General features: G+C 36.3%; 2 protein-coding genes across 26 annotated transcripts in view; one reads left to right on the forward strand and one right to left on the reverse strand.

Annotated features, from left to right (window-relative positions):
- Positions 1-1,102: 1,102 nt before the first annotated feature.
- ash2 (Set1/Ash2 histone methyltransferase complex subunit ash2) lies at positions 1,103-14,410 on the reverse strand. Its single transcript, XM_071595970.1, has 11 exons — positions 14,383-14,410; positions 13,669-13,914; positions 12,447-12,625; positions 12,197-12,369; positions 10,562-10,754; positions 7,643-7,850; positions 5,622-5,803; positions 4,662-4,806; positions 3,144-3,279; positions 2,636-2,893; positions 1,103-1,248 (listed from the first exon to the last, which is right to left on the reverse strand). The coding sequence occupies exons 1-11, from the start codon at positions 14,403-14,405 to the stop codon at positions 1,144-1,146; spliced, it is 1,848 nt and encodes a 615-aa protein (XP_071452071.1). The 5' UTR covers positions 14,406-14,410; the 3' UTR covers positions 1,103-1,143.
- A 109-nt stretch (positions 14,411-14,519) lies between these two features.
- The window catches only part of slo (calcium-activated potassium channel slo), a 305,693-nt gene continuing 296,321 nt past the window's right edge, over positions 14,520-23,891 (forward strand). For all 25 annotated transcript variants that reach the window (XM_071595986.1, XM_071595985.1, XM_071595984.1 and 22 more), the window contains exon 1: positions 14,520-14,972. In XM_071595986.1, the coding sequence (XP_071452087.1) occupies positions 14,667-14,972 (306 nt within the window). In that variant the 5' untranslated portion in view covers positions 14,520-14,666. The remainder of the gene's footprint in view (positions 14,973-23,891) is intronic.

Genomic DNA, 23,891 nt, shown 5'->3' on the forward strand with positions numbered 1-23,891 from the left:
TGCTTCCTTCCTAGCACATACCCAATATTTTTTCAATCATTGAACAAATTTCTTCTGGGTGACTGCTTGCATATGCACCTGGGTTAGTAATAGATTGGTCAGGTCTGCTTTTTATCTCTACCATTAATATTCAAACATTCACCCACTGTATATTCACTACCTTTCTCCCCAGTTTCCCATTCAGTATTATGACCACTCCACATTGGCTTCCCATCTGCACTATAAATAAATGGATAACTGTCTCTCCAATTCACCTCATTTAAATCTAATGTAATCCCCTTATAAAATCTAACCTACGTCCCCTTCCTTAATATTTTACGACTTCCCTGTCCTCATCGTTCTAACATTATTCCCTTGCTGGTCAGCACAATACTCAGCCCAGCGGGCTGAATCCCTCAGCTGCCAGGATGCATTTTCTCTTCATTTTTATCATGAGATAGATAATTCAGGGTTTCACATTGGTTTCCTAATCATTGTTTTTAATGTGACACCGTCACAAAATGACCATCCCATGGAGTAAGGTGCCTTCCCTAAGCTGCCAGTATGCATTTTCTCTTCATTTCCATTCATATTTATCATGGGATTGATAATATAATTCAGGGTTTCACATTGGTTTCCTAATTTTTTTTTAATGTGGCACTGTCAAAAAATGACTGTCCCCTGGGGTTAGGTGCCTTTGCAGCTGCCTGACTGAGGAACAGATACTTCAGGACTATATTTCGTCTGATTCCTACCTTTCGACCTATCTATTATGGGCTACCATATCAAGAGCAATTCTTATTACACCCACCAGCACATTTTTTACAGGTCAATGAAGTGTTCAAGCCCTTTCACCAACTCAACTTTGCTATCAATGGGAGGGATTTAAGCATTATACAAAGCCTAAAGATTGTAAAAAATTATAGCAATTTTTGATTCATAATACCTGCTAGTCAGTCAGTAAAGGAAATCTGCCTCTACTGGTGATTGGTTTCTTAAGACTCAGAAGAATTAAGTATAAGAATATCACATGGCTTATGTGTGTGTGTCTGAAGAAGTAAAACCACAAATATTTGTTTATAATCTTATAAAATAGTTTTATTTATCAAAATAATAAGACAGGTATAAAATTTTTTCAATGACACCACACTAAGAGCACCACGTTTATAAGTAGTATGTGTCTAGTCTCAGTTTTCCATCATTTTCAGTAAGGTACAGAAGATCAGCAGTGGTTTGTTCAATGATTGCCTCTTCAGCTTTTTCAAACATCTGAAAAATAAAAAAGTATAAATACAATGCCCATGAAAAATACCATTTGGCAAGACTAATTTGAAGAACATAGGTTTTAAATTTGTTAATACGCGGAAAAATTAATTGATAGCAGTAGTTTTAGGGGAGGTGACTGACAGCTGAGAACATTTGTGCCATTAGGGATGGCCGGGAAAGGATGAAGGGTTGAGAGGAACCCTGTGTTGGCATTAGCCTACTCTCCATGAAAGGCACCAGGGGGTCCGCAGTTTAACATCCCACCTGACGTACTCACTCAAAGTGCCCTGCACAAAGCACTCCAAGCAAAGATCAGGATACCACTGAAAAATATCTAACACCTCTGGGATACGAACCTCGGCCCTCTGGATGGGAAGCCAGTACGTTAGCCACTGAACCATCCCGATCCCAAAAGAATCGATATTTTCCATTATTATTATTATTAGGTAATCTACCGGTTAAGGTAGGTTTTTGGATGGACATAATTACTAATTAAATAATTTGTGACCCCTGATATTTTCCATAATTGGGAATAATTTAATTCCCCATGCAAACCTAAATGCTTTCAATATTATGAACCTTAATCAATCCAATTAGCAAAACTTTATTTTTTATTACAGAAAACTAGGCTTTAAAATTAATAAACCTGCCAAAATAATTATTACGGTTTCATATTTGGTTAGTAAAATCACAATGGAATTTTTTCTATACTTGAAATACTACATAAATTGACCTGAAAAGTTCCTGATTTAATGTTTTCGTAATATTCAGAAAAGAAACACTTGCTGCTGTGAATATTTATTGAAAATATATGCCTATGCATTGGCATTAATCACTGAACTGCTGCCATAATCTTTCTACTAAATCTGGATTATGTACTTTTTAGAAAGAAATGATGATGACATAGTAAGAATTGACAAACAATATCTTAAAACCAGTTAACTGCTTTTCTAAAGCAAAATTCTATTTTGGATGCTACACACATTTAGAACCATATTTTTGAAGATTTTTCATTTATCAAGGACTGCATAGGGTTCATTTTTGCATCTTTTTTGTAGATTATAAAAAACATGCTGGGACAGAATTTTTCATATTGTCAATTATTACAATGTAGCCTGAATCCATATTAAAGAAAAAAATTAGCGACAAAATTAAGACCTGTGAGAAAAGAACAATAAAGAGTTCTTGACTGTTCTACACATTTTTGACAAGTTTAATGGCAAAAATATCCATTGCGTATCCCTTCTTCCAAAGCTTACTACCATCAAGACCAATTAACAACTAAGACAAAATATTCTGCACATGATAAAGTTTTACGGTAAAAAGAGCACTGCCAGGTAAAATAATGTATCAAAACAAAATTAATAAGATAAAAAATTAGTTTACTCACTCCTCGATATTTGAATTCCTTCTTAGAGGGTGGGTGCTTAAAGTTTGGTCCAAAGTTCACAGAAACTGTAATACTACGATACAGAGAGACAGTCGGGAAGTAACAACCACCATAAATATCTTCAAATGCAACTCCCTGGCACTCTCCATTTCGGAAGAAAGAAATACTACTTTTTGGTAGAGTCCTCAGTGATTTTAGGGACTCTGTCACTGCATCCTTCTCTTCATAATATAAGTGGCTCTTGAACTTCACCAGAGGCTTCATAAATGAAAATAAAATATTTTATATTACAATACAATTTGACGCCAACAAATGCTACTTACACAAATCATTTGTTAGTAGATCTTCGGAAATACTATTTTAACATGATACACTGCTTATTATTTAATAACTACATGCACTCTAAAACTACAATATTATAAATTTCAAAGTATATAAAATGAGCATATGGGACTAAAGAATTTCTTTTCAGATCAAATGCCAATTGTGTCATTAAACTTAAACATACCCTGTCTTTGTACGTGGGTGGTATGTAATTAACATGGTCTGACTCCGGCAGATGTATGAGGAAACCCAGAGTATCTCCTTCACCATAGCTTGGACTATAAGATTTCCCTCTGCACTCATGAAATCTCGTTCCATGCCTAGAAATTAAAAAATATACATAACTCCATTGATAACGTCATATAAATCCACGACTTACCATGAGGTAGTTTTTTTTTTCAATCTAGTCTCCCTTTACACTAATGCACTTGGTCCAGCAATGTTCCAAGGTCTTGATATCCACTCAAAAATTAGATTCCTTTGGCCCTGCTAAATACCCATCTACTTCAGTTGTTAGTTCTTTAATTGAAGAGAATCTCCATCTATCAAGGAAAATTTTGAGCTTTGGATAGATAAAATTCTAACAGAGCAAAATTAGGCGAATAAGGTGGTGTAGTAACAATTTGTATTTAGTCCACGTATTTTTGCCATGGCAACAACACGTGTATGGCCGTGCATTGTCCTCATAAAAGATGACTTTCCTCCTTGCCAAACCTGGCCTTTTTTCATGCATCTTTTGCTGAAGTTGGTTCACGACGTTACCGTAGGATTTTCCATTAAGTTTTTGACCAGGGAGAAGATAATCTATCAGCATAATCCCTTTTGCATCCCCGGAAACTGAAGTCATCACCTTTCCAGCCGACCATACTGCCTTTGCTTTCTTTGGTGGAGTTGAATCAACATGCTCCACTGCTTTGACTGCTCTTTTGTCCTTGGGGTACAGTAGTGGACCTAAGTTTCATCTGTGGTCAAAAACCAGCACAGAAAATCTTGTCGGCTGCTCTTAAAACAGGTCAAACAATGTCCACAAATTTCGATTCTGATGCACTTGTGATCCTGCATCAAAGGTCGTGTCACCCATCTTGCAGATCATATCCAATTCCACGGTTAAAATGTTACATGCCCATTCTCATGACATCCCTACAGCTTCAGTGATTTCTTGCACTTTCAGTGCGTGGTCCTCCAATAACATTTAATGCACTTATGCAATAACTTCTGGAGTAGAGGTACATTTGGCCGACCACTAGGTGGATCATCATCTAAGCTGGCAAACTCGTTTGCCCATTTGGCAACAGGTGAATATGAAGTAGCCAAGTCCCCCAGAGTGTTCTGAACGTTGGCATGAATTTCCTTTACTCTCATACCTTTCTTTACGAAGTATTTAATCACCACTCGAATCTCAATTTTTCGAGTCTCATTTTCATTTTCTCAAATCACAATATTCACACAGGGAAACAACAACAAAGATGTTCCAGCACCACAGATCTCTTCCCAGAGCACTGAAGTATTATGGGTTTGCTCATAAACGATTACCTATTACTATGCGAGAAACTCGTTGTGCAAAAGCTGATATCCGATGGTGATTCCGAGAACCTCCCTAACTATCCTTGCGCAAAATACCCTACAATGTGATATACGGTAGAATTTGCATTAATACAGATAGTGAAACCAAACCATCTGTACAATATCATATAAAAAGTACCTTGATCTCCAGGAGTATCCGAATTTATCATATCCAAGAGGTGCTTGGAGATTGGCATATTCTTGGGCCCAACCAAGTCTGCAAGCAGATCCTTCCGGTATTTCCTCCACTGTTGCTTCCCAGTACCATGTTCCACGACTAACACCTATTTGAAAAAATAACACCAGAATTAGCAGAAGTGAACTTCAGTCTGTACACACCAGCATTGCAATACTGACTTTTATACTCTATTCAATTATATAATACATATCATACAATTAGTTTGAGAAACAAAATAATTATATCAGAAAAAAAACAGAATAATAGCTATAATTCATTTATTTATAAACATTAAAATATTTCTTCTTTTTAAATTTATACTGACATTGCCTTTTGGAGTTTATTTTATCATTTATAATACATGCTTTCAATGCAAGTTTTTCATTTGCTTAATTAAATTGAATGATGCAATCTATCAATAATCCAATTACACCATAGCTTCAATGGTGAATTGCGATACTATGCAGGCATTTTCAGTCTTGAATAAGCCACTAAGACCAGCTGTCACATCTAAGTAAACAGAATTTTGTCTGGAGAAAATTGGTATATCATTTACCAGATAACGGATGGCATCCACTGATTTAATCATACCTCAACAAGAAGAAATTGGTTAATCTCATAAATACAAAGAAGAAACCACAAAGTTAAGTAATGATAGTTTTAGAATTTTAATAATCCAGAATTTTGCACAGCTAGCATTCTAGTCCATTAGAGGTTTATACAATTTTGGGAGAAGATAGGGGAAGGATTTCTATGTATCAAACATAAGAAATAACAGCTTCCCCATATGACAAGATAGCCATCATGCCTAATTATAACAAAATAATGAAAGTGCAATTGTATTTTTAATTAAACCTTAATACAGAGCAATGCATATAAAATGATTCGTTCAAATTAGCATAAGGAAATAACGACACATACCATGAGTAGCTCGGACCATGCAGTAGCCTTTTTCACCAGTGGCAGCTAACCTATCCTCAGATACTCGTATTTGGGGAGCACGATCATGCAATGCCAACAGGACAGTAGATGGACTGAGAGTTCTGTACAGCCACCCAGGTATTGGCTTCCCAGCCCAATCACTGCTTTCATCAAATTCTTGCCTGAAATGTTCGAAAACCCAAATTTTCTTACGTGCTTTTAAAACCATACTACACATCCTTTCTAGTGAAAGAAATCCACCGTCCATTATCTGGTGATCCCTTTGTTAAACAAGAAATTTCAGACCACACCCCTTCGAAGATGTTACATTCCATTCCATGTTATCTCCTAGTAAAAAAAATCAAGCAAAATTGCATACTAGATTTTTATGCATATAAAATACAGCAAAGGCATAAGGAAAAACCATAAACATAGTAATCAACCCAAAGGTCGGTTTGATAGGTGATGGTAGACTTCACCCAGTACTAAGCCTGACAGCATGTGAAATTCACACATCAGGTTAGGGGGGCCAGTGCCTTTCCCTGTGCTGGTTCTGGTTTCCCAGGAAAATCTGGTTCCCAAAAAATCACACAGCTTTAGTGAAGCTGCAGGTGCCCAGAGAGGTTTACCTGGGAATTGAATACACACCCTCTGGTCAGTAGTCCAACGCTCTACCCCTGGACTACTGTGATCCAATAAAGACAATTTTACACACTAATTTATTCTGATTTACTGGTTTTATCGCACCATAGTATTTTCAAGGTACAAGGACTGGATGGGCCACAGGGTACATACAGACAGTCAAAATCATATAACTTGTTGGGGCTAACAGAATTGGAATCAATTTATCATATGCCTACTCCACATATTGTGAGACATAATAACCTAAGGAAATTGCTGTGAGAGATCTCATTGCACTGTTTTCAACCAGAAAAGTGGTAATATATGTTCAAGGATTGGCCTCCTCAACTAATTTCCAGGGTGGAAAAGCAGTCCTTGAAACATCAACATCTCTGACCCAAAGGTTTTATATGAAGAGTGCTGGAAAATCTTATTTTGCATTACTCACATAAAACTGCAGATAACATGTAAGAGCAGAGATTTCTCCAAAGCCATTTTTTACCTACATTTTCAATATAAAAAAAGAAGTAACTTTGTGTTCCAATGCAAGCTTAGTTCCTTTGTAAGATAGGTTAACGTGATCATATCTAATCTTCTTCAACTAGCAGAAATATGAGTATACCGAGTTCTGAGTACAAAATATAAATGCCAATGACAGGATAGTGACATGGTAATTCAGTAGGCAGAACTGGGCTGCTGACCAGAGGCCCTGGGTTCCATTCTTGGGCACACCTCTGGGCACCCTCAGCTTCATCCAAGCTGTGCGAATTTTTGGGTACCAGATCTTCCTGGAAAACTAGAGACACCACAGAGAAAGGAATAGGCTCTCCTACCATGTAATTTTTAGATGCTATTGAAATTACTACTGGGTGATCTCTACACCTGTCAAGCCGACTTTAGGGTTGATACCTGTGGTAAGGCTGATTGAGAATAGAAATTATTGGATTATTTGTGCAAAGTGAACATCGCCAACACTTTGAGATAGGAATGATGCCACATTTGAAACATGATTGCAAAGAATCTTCAAGCCATCATTTCCCCAATGCTAATCTTCATACAGCTATTAAAGGATATTTTTGACTTTTGAAAAGGAAAAAATAATTTGCTTATTAAGACTTAATGGACCCACAGTGAAAAGTTGCCATAAAATCTTGAATCATACATTTTTGTTCCCTGATCGCTCGTGAGCCTTCTCACCCCAAAAGGCTGCATTATTAAGAGTTCACCACATTTAAAAAATCAACCACCTCTAATAATAATTAATTGGTAAAAGCCACTGACTGATTGCAAATAATGGGATTATCTTTATGCATTCAGCATTAAGGAAATTGTTTGGCAAATTTCTACTTGAAAGTTATCATATTTTTCCTCTTGGGCATTCAAACCACAAAATACCTCACCTGTAGGGAGCATGTGGGTCAGGCTCTGCCAAGATATAACGGTAACCATCTTTATTGTATGGATGCTCTAAAGGGTAACCATGAGCAGGAAGTTTTGGTGCAGATAGATCCCCACCACCACCTCGGCCTTTCTTGCCTGAACCAGGCCCTTGCTCTGGAGCTTGCTTCCTCTTAGTGCTACGTCCTTTCACACCACCTGACAGTGGAACTGAGGGAGACAAACAATTATGCACATTGCAATTTGCAAAATTTTCAACTTTAAACTGCCACAGTATTTACAGAGGTTTTTTCCAAAATAAGTCTTCCTACACAAGACACGTTTGGGATGAATTCTGGTAAAAGACTATAATTAATATTTTCCCATAAATTAAAGAACATCATACATGCTTCAGGGTGTGGCAACATAGCTTCCTTTTTTCAAATGCAAAATGCTTTCAAAAGAGGAAGTTATGTTGCCACACCCTGTATGTACATATTGCAAGTATTTTCCCACAAAACTAAATTTACTTGATAATGACAAAATAACAGGTAAAGAAAAGCTAACTTCAGTCACCCTACACAGTTAATAAAAAATAATTGTTAACTTTGCTACTACCCATTTCATCTTTTCTCCAAATTTTCAAAATTGTTAATCATCAGATGAGAATGTACAGGACTTCACAAATTGATTCCAAATGTTTTACAGGGATGACAGATATTCCACAACAATTATCACCTCTTAACTCAATGGAATAGAAAACAGAATTTGTAAATTAAACAATCAAACTTCACCACGTACTTAACATTGTGTTTACCCAAGCCCAACAAAAAATAAAGGAAAGCTATGATATCAAGGACGTGATGAAAGATCTTCATAACATGGATGCATAATCACCATTGAATCATGGATAACAAGAAGAGTTGCAAAGTTTTGAACACATTTTTGTCAGTTTGATAATGGCATATCCTGATACCATTAACTTTTTAAGTAACAATAAGCATGGGTTCGGGAAAACTCACTCATGCATGGCACAATTAGGACTATTTACCCATGACTTACTTTCATTGGGCAAGAGTGATAGGCAAGTGGATGCAATCTTTTTGGATTTTTAAAAGGCATTTGATAAGGTTCCCCATGGTGAACTAATTCAGAAATTGAAGTTCACATGCATAAATACGGGTGCAATCAATTGGGCTGAAGACTTTCAGTCAGAGTAGGTACAGAGTGACCTTGGGTGTACCTCAGGGAATTCTAATTGTGACAGCGTTGCTTTTCTTGATTTTTGTAAACAATTTGAACCGTGAAGAGAAAAGTAAAGTTAGGATGTTCGCAGATGACACAACAATTTATCAGGAGATATCTGAGGATGAAAATCATTGAATACTAGCAAAGGATTTGGATGGCATTTAGAAATGGTGCATAACATGGGCATTGTCATTAAATCATAACAAATGTTCTGCAGTAAATTTCTTTGAAAACTCAATGGAATTTGTTTAAAAATTAGCTGGAGTTGACCTAGAAATAGTTGACATGGTAAATACCTAGGTATTACTATAACTAATGACTTAACTTGGGGCACCCACATACATAAAATCTGAGGGCAAGCATGTGAAAAACTGGGATTTATTAGATGAATTGTTGACAGGAGTGACTATAAGGCCAAGGAATGCAGTTATCATGCTCTTGTAAGGCCTCATTCAGAATATGCACGTAGCGTATGGAATCTGACTGGAAAATACCTCATTCAGGTAATGGAGAAGGTTCAGGGCAGCCTGTTTCGTTAAAAACTGTTAGGATAAAATGAATTAGGTCACAGAAATACTTCTAGCATTTAGAGCACCATGTTTCTGCAAGGAGGTCTCGCAAATTATTCTCACTCCAACATACATTGCTTGCTTGGATCGTGAAAATAAAATTTAGGAAATAATTGCCAAAACTAGCAAACTCAAGGACTACCTTCCGCAGACAATACGGAATAGTAACTGTGGGTTGGTGATCGCAAAAATCCCACTTTCCAACCACAGCGTCTAGGGAATAATTAGTTTTACCCAAATGCAAGCACTTTCCCTAATATTGCATATTTTGCTGTCAAATCCCTTCCTGCATGACTGCATGGGGCTGCCACTAGATGACTGTAGTGCTCGGTACAATGTTGCCTGCCTTTCTTTGTTCTTTTGAAGCTTCTCCTTCCATTCCTCATCTCTCTCATGGGGGATGGGGACACTGCATGCCATCCGCAGCCTACAGCGGGTCACATTCCCTATTGGTGACTTAATGGGTGGAGACTATGAGTTGCATGTCCATGTGATAGTAGAATTTTTTCCACTTACTTTTGAATTCTGAATGGCCCATCTTGTTATCGCAGAGGCCTGACATATAATTGTTGCGGTTCTTTTCTATTCTCTCTTTTCATATAACAAATAACTAATTTATTAGGTAAATTAACCCATGATTTGGATTGAGTCTTCCTCCAGAATGTACAGAAATTTGTATGTTATGTCATAGATTTTTAAAACATATTTTTCCCTTTCCTCTTCCATATCTTCCCTCATCACCTATCCCTCCCACCTGGTGCTTGCACCCCATGCCACACACTATTTCGGTGGATTGCAGGGCATTGATGTTGATGTGGAAAGAGTATCACCACATCTACAATAATTACCTTAATGCTTCCTACTTTAACCAGTTGGTTACTGATGATAATAATAATAAATCTGCATCAAGAAACTACATTTTTGGGAATACTAGTAATTGCTGCCATTAAGACCCAAGACCTTGAGATAGCAACCTGTGCTACATAGAAAAATCACATTATGCAAGCATGCAAAATGAGATCCATTGCTTTGTTTACTTCAATGAACTACTAAGGAGATCATGCTTCCAAAATGTGGTTTACATTATGAATAAGTATTAGATGGAGAGACCACTCTATTGATTACCATGCTGTATTCCCATATCTGTGACTTTCAGATGTCCACCACGTATCATAGCTTCATAATTTGGTTTGATCTGAGTCAATTCCATTGAAAGGAAGCCAAACTTGGGGTAAACATTATTAGGGTCCATTTCACCAGGGGCCAACTCCTCATATGCAAAGATAGTTCCTGTATCTTTCAGGAGTGCCTTATGAATCTAGAAAAAAAACTCTTATTAGTATGACAATACTACATATTATACCCACACACACATATACTCAAATATATACCTGAGTCACGGTAGTCCAGGGGTAGAGCATTGGACTACTTACCAGAGGACCCAGGTTTGATTACCGGGCACCCGCAAACTGGGTAAACTCTACCATCACCAACAAAACTGACCTTCAGGTTGATTACTGTGTTTATGGTTTTTATATATAAATATAAATATATATATATATTATATATAAATATATATATATATATATATATATATATATATATATATATATATATATATATATATATATATATATATATATATATATATATATATATATATATACACACACACACATTCATACATAACCTAATGTATTTCTAGATATAGCCTAATATTTTGTCAGCCATGCAATGCACACCTTCACTCAAAGGATATATCCTACATATGTCATGGAAAGCTCAGATTTATTTCACTCAAATCATGTAATTTAATTTCACAACTCCATCAGCTTTATTCAGATAATAAAACACTTCTGGGTCGGCATCTTTCATTTTTTAAGCCCAAATAAATGTATGTTCTGGATATGCTCCATGATTCAGTGACTCTATGGCAGTCCTTTACCTCTAAAAGTTATGATTTCAAGATTAATTACAAACATTAGACATTCATTATGAAAAAATTGCTTGCCTTAACTTTGGTTCAAACCTAGATCTCATGGTCTCTGCATTTAGAGGAAATCAACTCATTTGTCTATGCTTCACTTTGTGTACTCATCACATGCAAAAATGCTTTTTTGTAGTTACAGCCATTGTACCTCTAGAGGCTTTGATTGAATTCTATGTGATTATTAACTTAATAGATTAAATGTGGAGAATTCTAAAAATGCTTTTTTATTTTGTATGCACATGCAATTATACAGTAAGTACCTATTTAATTAGGTAGTTAACACAGTTTGATGAAAATCTTGAAGGTTATTTTGGAAAATTCCAAAGAAACTGTGGGAGATGCTGCAACAATTCCAGGGTGTAAAAATCATTTGCCTTGACTGGGATTTGAACCCGGATCCCTCAATGTCCGGTGGAGTGCTTTAGCCAGTTAACCTATTGAGGCATCCTCTTATCTTGTTCCTTTAAAAGGGCCCAAAATTTCAGAGTTTAAGAGAACGCCTCGATAGCTCAACTGGTTATGCACTCGACCGAATGTTGAGGGTTCCAGGTTCAAATCCTGGTCAAGGCAAATGATTTTAACACTCTGAAATTGTTGCTTTATTTCGGAAAATACAGATGAAGTGAAATGAATTACTGCCACTTCAAAATTGGGTGATTGAACAATTGATTAAAATCCTTGAAGGATGCTAATTCAGCGACTGAATGGCAGCACCTCAATATAATATGGATTTAATAAGTCCGCACATGCTGAAAGGAAATACTACTCACTGTAGAATGCCAGGATTGGGTAACACGCCTTGGCATTGTAGTCATGCCTTCCCAGTGAGAATCAATGAAGGGAATAATTTCCAGGTCCTTCGAAAACAAGGTTTGCCCAGTTCCTTCTTTCACACTTGCTTGAGTGAGATTACCCACTGCTGTCATGCACATTTGAGGAAACTCTAAGAAGGGAAATATGAAATAGTTAAAAAGCATCTCAAATTATCATTCTAAACATTAAAAGTACCACGATTCTTACGAGCTTGATTTTTCTTGAAGCTTTCCAAGCCAGTGGAAGAACAATTCTTGCAAACAAAGAAATAATTCATCATGAAGGGAACAAGTTTCCCAAGCTGGTAACCAATGCAGGATTCATGGAACCAACGGTTGCAATTAGCACAAAGTAGTTCAACAATATTGAGGTTGCGTTCCTTTCCACTGAAAAGTAAACAGTTTAGATTATTAACCAAAATATTTTCACTTTTGATGTGTAACCTACCCCAGGGAATATACAAAAACAACTGCCAGAATTATAAAAGCTTCATGTTGAAAATGAAAAATACACCTCAAAATACTGAATAAAACAAATGTAATTTTGCACTTTGTTCGAAGCTCAAGGATTTATAGAAAGGTCATTCTATGCTAGTTCAACCATGACATGAAACCCACCATCTCAGATTTAACAACGTTTGGCATATTTTATTTTCCCACATATTATATTTTATTCCCACAATTGAGTTAATTGACCATAGAAATGTTACTCATTTAAATCTAATAGATTTTCTAGGCTTCTGTAACAAACAGTAATATCTCAACATCTACTGTTTCTTGTAGTTGGTCACACCACTACTTCCCAATAAAATAATTGTATCTAATTTGATTCTATTAATACAAAAAAGCCATTACCACAACATCACTCATAATATGAGGATCTAGGAAAAATATATATGCACCCTTAAAATATCTGAGTCTTACAAACATTTTTCCTGATAACAATCTTCCATCCCCAGGAATAAGAATGAGTTTTTTATTTATTCTTTGAACATTTGTTTCACTCTTGTGACATTTTTAAGAAATGGCTGCTAAAATACTATTTTTCAAAGCATATATCCTCAAAAAATTCAAATAACTATGATTCCTGGCTGCCATTTTGTAAAAATGGCACAAAAACAGTAATAATTGACAAGGATGGCATGCTTTGGATATGGGCGAAGATGAGACGCGACCTTAAGTTTACGTGGCTAAAAGGTAAAATCTATGATAGGCAGATGAGACACATTCTGATTGATCAATAAACTCAACTGTGGGATAAGACACACTGAGTTTCGTCAAAATTTGAGATGATTGGTGTACAAACAATTTTTCGTTCGATTGACACGGAATGACGCAAACGGTACAGAGAGTCACACAATTAAGGAGTCCATCACACATTAATTATAACAATAAAATGTTTTACGTTAAATATATTAAATTAGTTTTACCAGTAGCAGTTCCCTCTTTCCGAGGAATGTTTTGATGAATTAGATGACTCCTTTTTCGAACTTTTTGAAAATGCATCTTCTCCACCAGATGAGCCCTCATTTTTCTTAGCGTTAACTTCTTCCTTTTCTAATTTCATTTTATCAGATGTGTCTTTCTTCAGACTGAAATCATCTTGATTTGATTTCTTCATCGTATTTTTATGATTGGTCGACTCCGTAAACATCGGCTTCTCCTCATTTTCTCTTCTGTTGGTAGATAGTAAAAGTTTCACAGTGGCATGAGAAAATCATGTTTTCGTCAACTAAATACATTTCCCACCCAATTGTCATTTTTAAATATCCACGACGCCAGGAATTGAAAGCGCACACTACACAAGTAATCTATCGTGAGAGGTTCAATCTATATACAATAAACTTGATGACACTGAATCAGTTTTTAAATCCATCAAAATATTATGCCGAACCACAATAAACAATCATATCAACTAAAATTTAAAAGATTAGAGCTTTTCGGACGTCAACTGTCACAACAAGGTTTGCGGTAAAAAACCAAGATTTCATTCTTTTATTTACAGCTACAATTATAACTCATTATAATCGAAAAAAAACAATTATAAAAAATAGAAAATAATAATATGTAGCCCTGGAATGATTGATACTAGTAAATGAAACTGAAACGTTATCACATTTCGCTATTAAATTGCTCGATCTTACCCAATTCTTCCGATTTCCGCCATGTTACTAGTAGGGATGAAAGGGGTAGTAGGGGTAACTCATACGTCACATTCAGCTGAGTTTTGGTTGGCTACGAGCTACAAAGTGTATTATTGATTCGCTCGTGTACTGGGAGGCATTCCGTCTGCTGCAAGCGAGCCTCAAGGAACTGTTCAGGAATGGGGAAGAAAGAGTGCACGTTTATTTCTGTCAGCATATATAGGTGAACGAAAAACTCACCTATGAAGCTTATCCGTCGATCGAAATAAGTCAAGTGCATCGCAATGTGCGACTCAGGCACAGAGGAACCGCTAATTGAAGATGATTGTCTGAAAGAAAGGAAGTGGTGGTGTTTTTTGTTATCTAGTATTTTTACGTTTTTGGCCGGATTGTTGATTGTACTTCTGTGGCGAGCTTTTGCATTTTTGTGTTGCCGTAAAGAACCAGAATTTTCTCCAAATGACCCGAAACAGAAGGAACAAAAAGCTGCGAGGCAGGGTAAACAAGAGTTTGAAGGGACGTTTATGACAGAAGCGAAAGATTGGGCGGGAGAGCTGATATCAGGTCAAACAACCACTGGAAGAATTCTGGTAAGTGTTCAGCTATTTTCCCTTATAAATGTTCAATATAGCTCCGCATTTTACCTCATTTTAGGGAGCATATAGTAACCCTGATGAATAGATGTAGTGATACATTCTGCTAATATTAATCGACATATATAGGATATAGAGTTAAAATTTCGCTGAAATCAATGTAAATAGTATATAGAAAAGTGTCCGGAAGTTTATCCTTAGAAGTAGACATTTTCCCACATGCTTCTAATAAATTACATTTGCGAGCAAATGCTAATCGATTCATTCATGTAGAAAATACCATTATTTTTAAATGTGAAATTATTGAACGCGGTTCATTCATTTCCCATTATCATTTAAAATACACATGAAATTATCAGTAGTGGTTCATTTATATCTACAAAAACGGCTATTTAAAAAAAATGTTTCCATTTTTGTATGACAGTGCTGCTTAAAAAGGGCGCACCGGATAATTAGCTCCCTGCGGAAACTTTCCTTGGCGAACCGCAAGCATGACCAGCAAACCTTAGTTGTGAAATTAACTCTAAGCCAGCTTTCACCTTTCATAAGTCAAATCTTTTCACCCATCAAGCCTCGGAAGTTTTTTGGTTACCTTAATTTAGACATCTAATTGTAGACTATTGCTTTACGAGAAATTATGCTTTCGATTAATAGCCTTTTTGAGGCCTATGTCGGTTACATAGTAATTCCGTTTCACTCACGAGGCCTGATCACAATTATGTTGGGAGTTTATTTATCTCGTAATTTGTGCATTAAACTTGCTTTGCTGGTGGTTTGTAGTTCGTGTAGTGAAGCTAATTGTTCAGCTGCGCACGAGTCCTAATAGGTGGATTACAATACATTCTTCTTTTTATTAAACAAACAATTGCCGAAAAAAATCAAGTGGCGTATGATTTCTCGCAGAAACTCTATTTTCCTGTGATTTTTACTACTGTGATTCAAATTATAGTTTTTACTAAGGAGATTAATACGGTTTTATTGAAATTGATTTTCCTATCCGAATTAAGTTTAGATAATTAGGAAATCCAAGAATCAATTTGTGTATCCGACTCGGTTTCAACTAATGTTTTCTTAACGTAGGTTTTACATATGCGCAGAAAATAGGGTACTAATTTTAGTTCGGCATGTTGGCATCATTAGAGATCGTGCAAAGAGATAAGTGGTAAAGTTCTGGTATAGTTTAAGTATTATATTCAAAGCGGAGAATTGAGAATATTCCACTCATATTACAAGTACTGTGAGAGATAAACCTGTGTGACTACGTAACAACGTTCATCCGATGTAAATGTCTTGTTATAAAATTTACTGAAGGTATTTTTTTAACAAAACCACGCCCAATGAACAAAGGTTCCGTTCATGAAATTGCGTGTAAAAAATCATGTCCAGCATAGTATTTCCCTAGCGGGATTCGAACTGAAAATATATCTGAATATTTCGTCCAGCAAAACTTTTGATCTTTAGGTGTAAACTGTGTAATTATGAAAACTGTTTTATTTTGATTATCAGAATGCTTAAATCAGATCTTGGCCATCTAGTAGGAACTTGGGTATTTATTTCTTGGGTCTTTATTGTCTCTTTGCGTCTGATACATTTTTGTAAACGCTCACATAAGTGTATAGCATATGAAAGTGGCAAAGTGAAAGTTAATTTTGAAACGCGATAAAAGTTGATGTTAATTATTTTTATGGCATGCTGAAAGTGCATATCTTTCAAGTAACATTCGTTGCACATGGCAAGGTCCTGGTGATTCATCAGTATTAAACTTTTTTAAATAATATACCTGAATTTCTCTCAAAAAATTGCTCAATCTCATTAATTCTTAAAAATCATGATAATTACTTGTCTTGTTTTTGAAGTACATATTTCACCAGTTGCAATATATAAAATTATTCATTACGGGAGAATATATATTTACATTCTCAGATTTTATCTTGTTTGCGAATTCTGAGGATAGATTTTCAGTTAGGAGCATTGTGTATGCATGGAAGCACACAATGTTATACACACATACAGCACACACACACAACACACACACACACACACACACACATATATATATATATATATATATATATATATATATATATATATATATATATATAATTGGCTGACACAACATAACACAAATAGAAAAGAATAGACACATATAAAAGAACACTTACACGGTAAATTGTTCGAGCTTTCGGCCCTCTCAGGGGCCTTCTTCAAGAGAGACTGCTCTCTTGTCTCCAGTCTCTCTTGAAGAAGGCCCCTGAGAGGGCCGAAAGCTCGAACAATTTACCGTGTAAGTGTTCTTTTATATGTGTCTATTCTTTTCTATTTGTGTTATGTTGTGTCAGCCAATTATTGTGCCGCTCGTATGAGTTTTTCCGTACAATCGTTATATATATATATATATATATATATATATATATATATATATATATATATATATATATATATATATATATATATATATATATATATATATATATATATATATATATATATATATATATATATATATATATATATATATATATATATATATATATGTATGTATGTATGTATATAAACACGCACACATACACATTCAAACACGGAAGCCCGCCATATGGCGGGCAAATATTCATTCATGGAAATATATAAAAGGAAAAGGGATAGGAACACATATGAAGGACGAACACAGGAAAGGTGGGGAAGGCGGAATCGAGCAGATCACAGGTGCAAAAATATTTCCTTGGCCGTGGTTTGAACCACGTATTTTTCGACTTTCTGGTCCGAGCATCTCAGAGCATCGGCCTGGAAAGTCGAAAGATGCGTGGTTCGAGTCCCGATCAAGGAAATATTTTTGTACTTGTGATCTGCTCGATTTCGCCTTCCCCACCTTTTTCTGTGCTCGTCCTTTACATGTGTTCTCATCCCTTTCCTTTTATCTATTCCATTTTAACGAATATATATATATATATATATATATATATATATATATATATATATATATATATATATATATATATATATATATATATATATATATATATATATACACATTCAAACACGAAATCCCGCCAAACGGCGAATAAATACTCATATATACAGAAACAGATATAAGGAAAAGGGATAGGAACACATATAAAGGACGAACACAATAGAGGTGGGGAAGGCGGAATCGAACGGATCACAAGAGTAAAAATATTTCCTCAACCGGGACTCGAACACCGGATCTTTCCACTTGCCGGGCGGATGCTCTTAACCACTTGAGCTATCGAGGATAGTCAATTTACCCTGAGATCCGTGGGTCTAATATGTCGCCAAGCGCCCCGATTCTTTCAGCCAAGAGATGGCGTCAGGGGGCTGTTTCACCCACCAAAGGAGAAATAGACAATACACAAGGAAAGGAAAGGACAGTGGGTTAGAATTCATACAACATCATACAGGAAAGGAACAGTGCGTTTCGTGGCACGCATAGCCAGAAGAAAGAGATGAGCCACATTGGCCAAATACACATTCAAACACGAAATCCCGCCAAACGGCGAATAAATACTCATATATACAGAAACAGATATAAGGAAAAGGGATAGGAACACATATAAAGGACGAACACAATAGAGGTGGGGAAGGCGGAATCGAACGGATCACAAGATCACGCACTGTTCCTTTCCTGTATGATGTTGTATGAATTCTAACCCACTGTCCTTTCCTTTCCTTGTGTATTGTCTATTTCTCCTTTGGTGGGTGAAACAGCCCCCTGACGCCATCTCTTGGCTGAAAGAATCGGGGCGCTTGGCGACATATTAGACCCACGGATCTCAGGGTAAATTGACTATCCTCGATAGCTCAAGTGGTTAAGAGCATCCGCCCGGCAAGTGGAAAGATCCGGTGTTCGAGTCCCGGTTGAGGAAATATTTTTACTCTTGTGATCCGTTCGATTCCGCCTTCCCCACCTCTATTGTGTTCGTCCTTTATATGTGTTCCTATCCCTTTTCCTTATATCTGTTTCTGTATATATGAGTATATATATATATATATATATATATATATATATATATATATATATATATATATATATATATATATATATATATATATATATATATATATATATATACATTCCATTATTCAGGAAATTTCCGATTGAAGAATCTATTTTTTACATCAGCCAGAGTGAATAATTTTTTTTCTTACATTTTGCAAGTTTTTGCCACTAATTGATGTCAAATTCTCGTATGAATATTCACACGAGCTTACCAGGGAATCTAAATTACGATATTGATAGCCCTCTATTGATCGAGTTAAAATCGATTACCGTTAAACTATTTTTTACGAATTTGAGGTTTCGGCAGTAGCGAGATCAGGATTATTATTCCTTTAGAGTTACGTGGTCCCATTTGTTTTTTTTTGGCTATGCCCTTTGGTTCCCATACAATGAGAGGCGGAGGAAGATTTAATTAGGAAATTCCTACTCGCGGGGGAAAGGAGGGGTGATAGACAAGTGGAGAGGGTGAGTCCTTTGTCTCCTTTCTTCTGACTACGCAGTAGGGTTTCAATGTTCGTAGTGATTAATCTCAGGGTGTTGCTATCGCAAAGGATAGCAACAATGCCTCCAAGGAAACGCGGAATCCAAATACTAATCCTGTATTTTGTCTGCTATACTCCACGACACTATCGCGTATTTGATTGACTGTTTTCTGTCATTCTCACGACTGGTTGATTAGGTAAAAAAGTGGTTCACCATTGGTCTCCGTCTTTCAATTCATACGACAAATTATATGCATCTTATCGAAATGTTCATTTCTTTTCATTCCATTGGGCTATTCTGTCATTCTTCAAATTCTTCTCTTGTTATCACTTTCGAGCTATGATCAAGCGATCTCATTTTTTCCAGCATCTCATCTTTCGTCATTACGTTTTTGGTTCATATTTCGATAAACGCCAATACCTTTATTTCCTCTTTTACTTCTGGAAGATCTTGAGCTCATTTTTTCTGCATTTTACTCCACGGGAATAACAAATATCTTCAGTAGTTCTTCCTGAACGTTTCACAGAAGCATTAATTCATTCACTCATCTCACATTCTTTGGCCTAATTGGAGCGCTGTGTCATCTGGTTCATTAAAATTGGAAAGAGATTATGTCTCATTACGTTTCACGTAATCATGTTTCTACTTTATATGCTGAAAAATATTGTTTACTATCCTTTGGGTAGGTGCAGTACTCCGTGAAATTTATTTTAGTTTTTCTAAAGAGTAGTTAAATAAAAATGATAAAACTGTCGTCAATTAGTTGAATAAAATTACTTAAGCAATGGAAAATTATTGTATCTCACGTTCATTAAACTCATTTTTACCCTCGTAGTCTTTTCTGAGGTCCGGGCTCTCTGCCCCAGAAAAAACCCGAGACCATGGCTACTAATGAGTGTATTTTGATTGAGAGGAAAGTACGCCCTCATCTCCAAAACCATGAGATAAGTCGCTAGTTTGAATCCTAAACGGCCGCTTCGCAGGCTTGAACAGGTACTTTGGTACTTATGGGCGCCGCTTTGAGGGACCCTGCTTCGTTGCCGTCGCACAGAACGCCGTGCTAAGCATATCTCTTACATTCACCCTGCGGAAGTCCGGGAGCTTCGAGCCGGACGTTTCAAAGGTTAACTAGATAATGAAGCACTCATCTAACTCACGGTTGCGAGGATCTTCGATATTTTAGGTCATATTATAGATTTTTCAAACAAAGAAGTCCTGGGCCTACTGCGCGCAAACCTTGCCCACCACGTATTTTAATATCACGGGTGATAATCGATTATTTTAGAGATTTGGTTTGTTTAAATCGGGAAATACCGATTCTATTCTATAGCTGATCCGTTAAATTTAAGTATAGCCGATCGTAGTGGAGTGAATATAAGTAAAAGCTATTTTTCAAATGTATCCTGCCTTTATTTTAGGTGATAATGAAGCTGCGTTTGCTTCAAAAAGTCGACCTGCAATTTTTGTTCGACTGCAATACTTAGCATTTCCCCCCCCATAGTCAGTTATCTCTCGATAATACCAAAGTTCTTCAACGGAGATCGGGCTTAAAAGTTTTCTAATTTTGGAATTCTCACTGCGCCGACATTTTTTTGGATTCTGCGAATGGGACTGATGCTGATGATTCACTCGGCGAAAGTTATATACCACCCTGAGACCAGTATTGGACCCACATTAGAAATAGAAAAAAGAGTCTCTGCAGGCAAATAGTTTTTTGAATACTGGCTTTCACATCGATTACTATCGTTTGTTTCATTGCTGATTTATTTTTATTACCTTTTCTCCAAACAAATAGTCTGGAGGATCCATTTCTCGAGGCAGGCTGACCTCAGATCCTAACTTAGCGTCTAAACAAACACTTACTGCTGGAAAAAGCAGTGATATGATCTTAAACACAAAAACCCTAACTTCCTGCGTCTTTTGGTCGCATACATTTCGCACAAACATAATGGCATTTCGTCCGTGCTTTTATATTAATGGGTATTCACACTTAGGTTCAATGTTTTTACGTCCATAACGCTGTCGTATGCCGTGAAAATTTAATTTAGAGCATGATACGCAAATGTCATGATACTTTCCAATTTTCTGGATTCGGTTTATTTTATGCTACTTTTTACTATCCTTAAACGGTCTAAAATTCCTTTTCACTCATGGTCACCCCAAGATTTCTCATTACCTTCACAACCTTTGACCTCTCGAACCCTCTTCAGTATATTTTCCTTTATTGTCGGATTTAGTGCGTATTCAATTGATTTTGTTTCCTTTTTCACCATTTCATTTTCCTTCAAACTCCAAAATATGCTCCTCATTTGTGTAAATTGAAGTTTCCCTACTAAATTAATGCTAGTTACACCCTCTTCTTCTCATTTATTTTTATGCAAATATGTTGTTTTATTTTCATTTTATGATATTTATCTGCTAGTATTTAACCTCACCTTACTTTCATTATCAAATGTCAATATTTAGTGTTAACTGATGGAAATGCCGTTGCGTTCTTTTCAGTATGCTATGTACATGAATAGCACACGAAAAAAAAGTTTTAAGTAGATTCGCGTTCGCTCACTAGTGATAGAAATACATTATAAACTGCAGTTTTCCAAGAAACTGATCCTTTATAATATTTGTGGTATCACCTAAAAAAATATCGAAATATCTAGGAATATTACTTTAAGTAACTCTTTCGAGAATGTCAGGTATCATGATTGGGTAAATAAGGTCTAATGACGACAAATATGATGAAACAAAGGGAATATCCAATGAAGTTACAATACATTTTAGAAAAAGTTATTTAAGATTTAAATGTGGCATTGAAATCCAGTGCATTTGAACCTTCTGAACAGCGATACGACGAAAGAAACCCGAACAGCGGAATACCCTATAAAACATTCGACAGGGAAATGGTTGACGGTTGGTGTATAATCAATCTTTCCGTCAGCCGTCATTTTATAAATGATTTTTCAGTGTGTCGCTCGAATGTAGCATTCTAGTATTGAATAGTGAAAGGCGTGATACATATTACACATCACAATTCGAGGCCATTTCTTGTGCGAGTTCTACGTAGTTTCAATCGATCACGTACCTTTCGTTTTATGCTTTCGATTGGAGCAGTAAACACTAAAATATTGAAGCTTCCTAAGAAACTGGGTCTTTTAGGCGGCACCCCTTAGCAGTATGCGCCGAAATTCGTCGCCAAAATTTCTTTTAGTCTTCACATTCCTTCTGTTCCTGAAACCGATGAATGAAGTTTACGGAGAGTTGTTGGCCATCGTTACGCAACAATTTTTTGCAATTCATTCACCGGATAAGTTTGCAGAGGTCTTCCATTCTAATGGTATAGATAAGAGTTTTTCGGTCGAGAATTCTCACCTGAAAGTACCCAGCAATACGGTTCCTGAAATTACCTGAATGCGGAGCACTGCCATCATAAATTCAACCGAGCTAGTATTTTTACATGGGAATAAAATTGGATTTCTTACATTTGGAAATCGTTCTGTTCTGGACTCGCATTTAAAAATTGCCTCTACAAACTTGCCTAACTTACTATCCAAAAAGTACAAATGACGTCCTGCGGTTCCACAAAATATTCAATGACTTCTCTTCTGACATGGTTTTCTTGGAAGGAACATTTTTTAGAGTCAAATATTTGGGTAGTGAAACTCACATTTTAAAAATTTTAACGTTTGGCATTTTTAAAAGACTACCATCTCCTAAGTAACCGCTTTTATTCATTGAAACTGTTTAGTTTGGGTCACGCAGGCACCGTATCCATTACCTTAGAATCATGAACACAAGAAATGATTTCCTTCCAGAAAGATGACTTTTTAATGCACTTTGAAAGTTAATTAATTGAGCCAATTAATTGACCCAATATGCGCCATTCTCTTTCAACAGCTTTCGGTTTCGTCAGGATTATCAGATTTTGTAATACTTTATCATACTTTAAGGGCATATTTTAGTTGTTTCGATTCTCTAGTTGGTTTCCCTATTGTCTGTTATTACTCTGTAATTACCATTACTCGTAAATTACTAAATTTCTATACAATACTGTTATTGCTTATAAATTCAGTAAAAGTTCCTAATTCTTTCTTGAATGAAATAAAACAATCGTACTTCAGCAACTTCATTGGCCCGCCAATGGACTACAATCTTAACGTGGTGGAAGGGCTGGTGAGTTTCGATGACTCCTAGAGATGTGCTGGCAGAAGCAATGAAAATTGATTCTGGTAGGGTCACCCATGCCAAATAGGACGAATGTTAGGAGCTAGACGAAAATTAGCCAACGCAGCGTCTGTTCCTCAGTGGGGCGGCTGCAAAGGCGTCTGACCCCAGTGCGGCGGCCGTTGAGCGATGTCGTCACGTTCAAAACGCTATTGAGGAAGGCAACGGGAAACAATATCAATTATTATTCCCAAGATTTA

The sequence above is a fragment of the Hetaerina americana genome, unplaced genomic scaffold (genome assembly GCF_022747635.1).
Source record: "Hetaerina americana unplaced genomic scaffold, ioHetAmer1.1.p SCAF_72, whole genome shotgun sequence".
NCBI lineage: Eukaryota > Metazoa > Arthropoda > Insecta > Odonata > Calopterygidae > Hetaerina > Hetaerina americana.

What these genes read in the sequence shown, in the direction of transcription:
- ash2 (XM_071595970.1), bottom strand. Translation starts at nt 14,405, where the DNA reads ATGGCGGAAATCGGAAGAATTGG. An exon ending in CATGGTCCGAGCTACTCATG is followed by an intron (nt 4,807 to 5,621) that starts GTATGTGTCGTT and finishes TTTTTCAAATAG; the next exon opens with GTGTTAGTCGTGGAACATGG. An exon ending in AGGAATTCAAATATCGAGGA is followed by an intron (nt 1,249 to 2,635) that starts GTGAGTAAACTA and finishes TTTATTTTTCAG; the next exon opens with ATGTTTGAAAAAGCTGAAGA.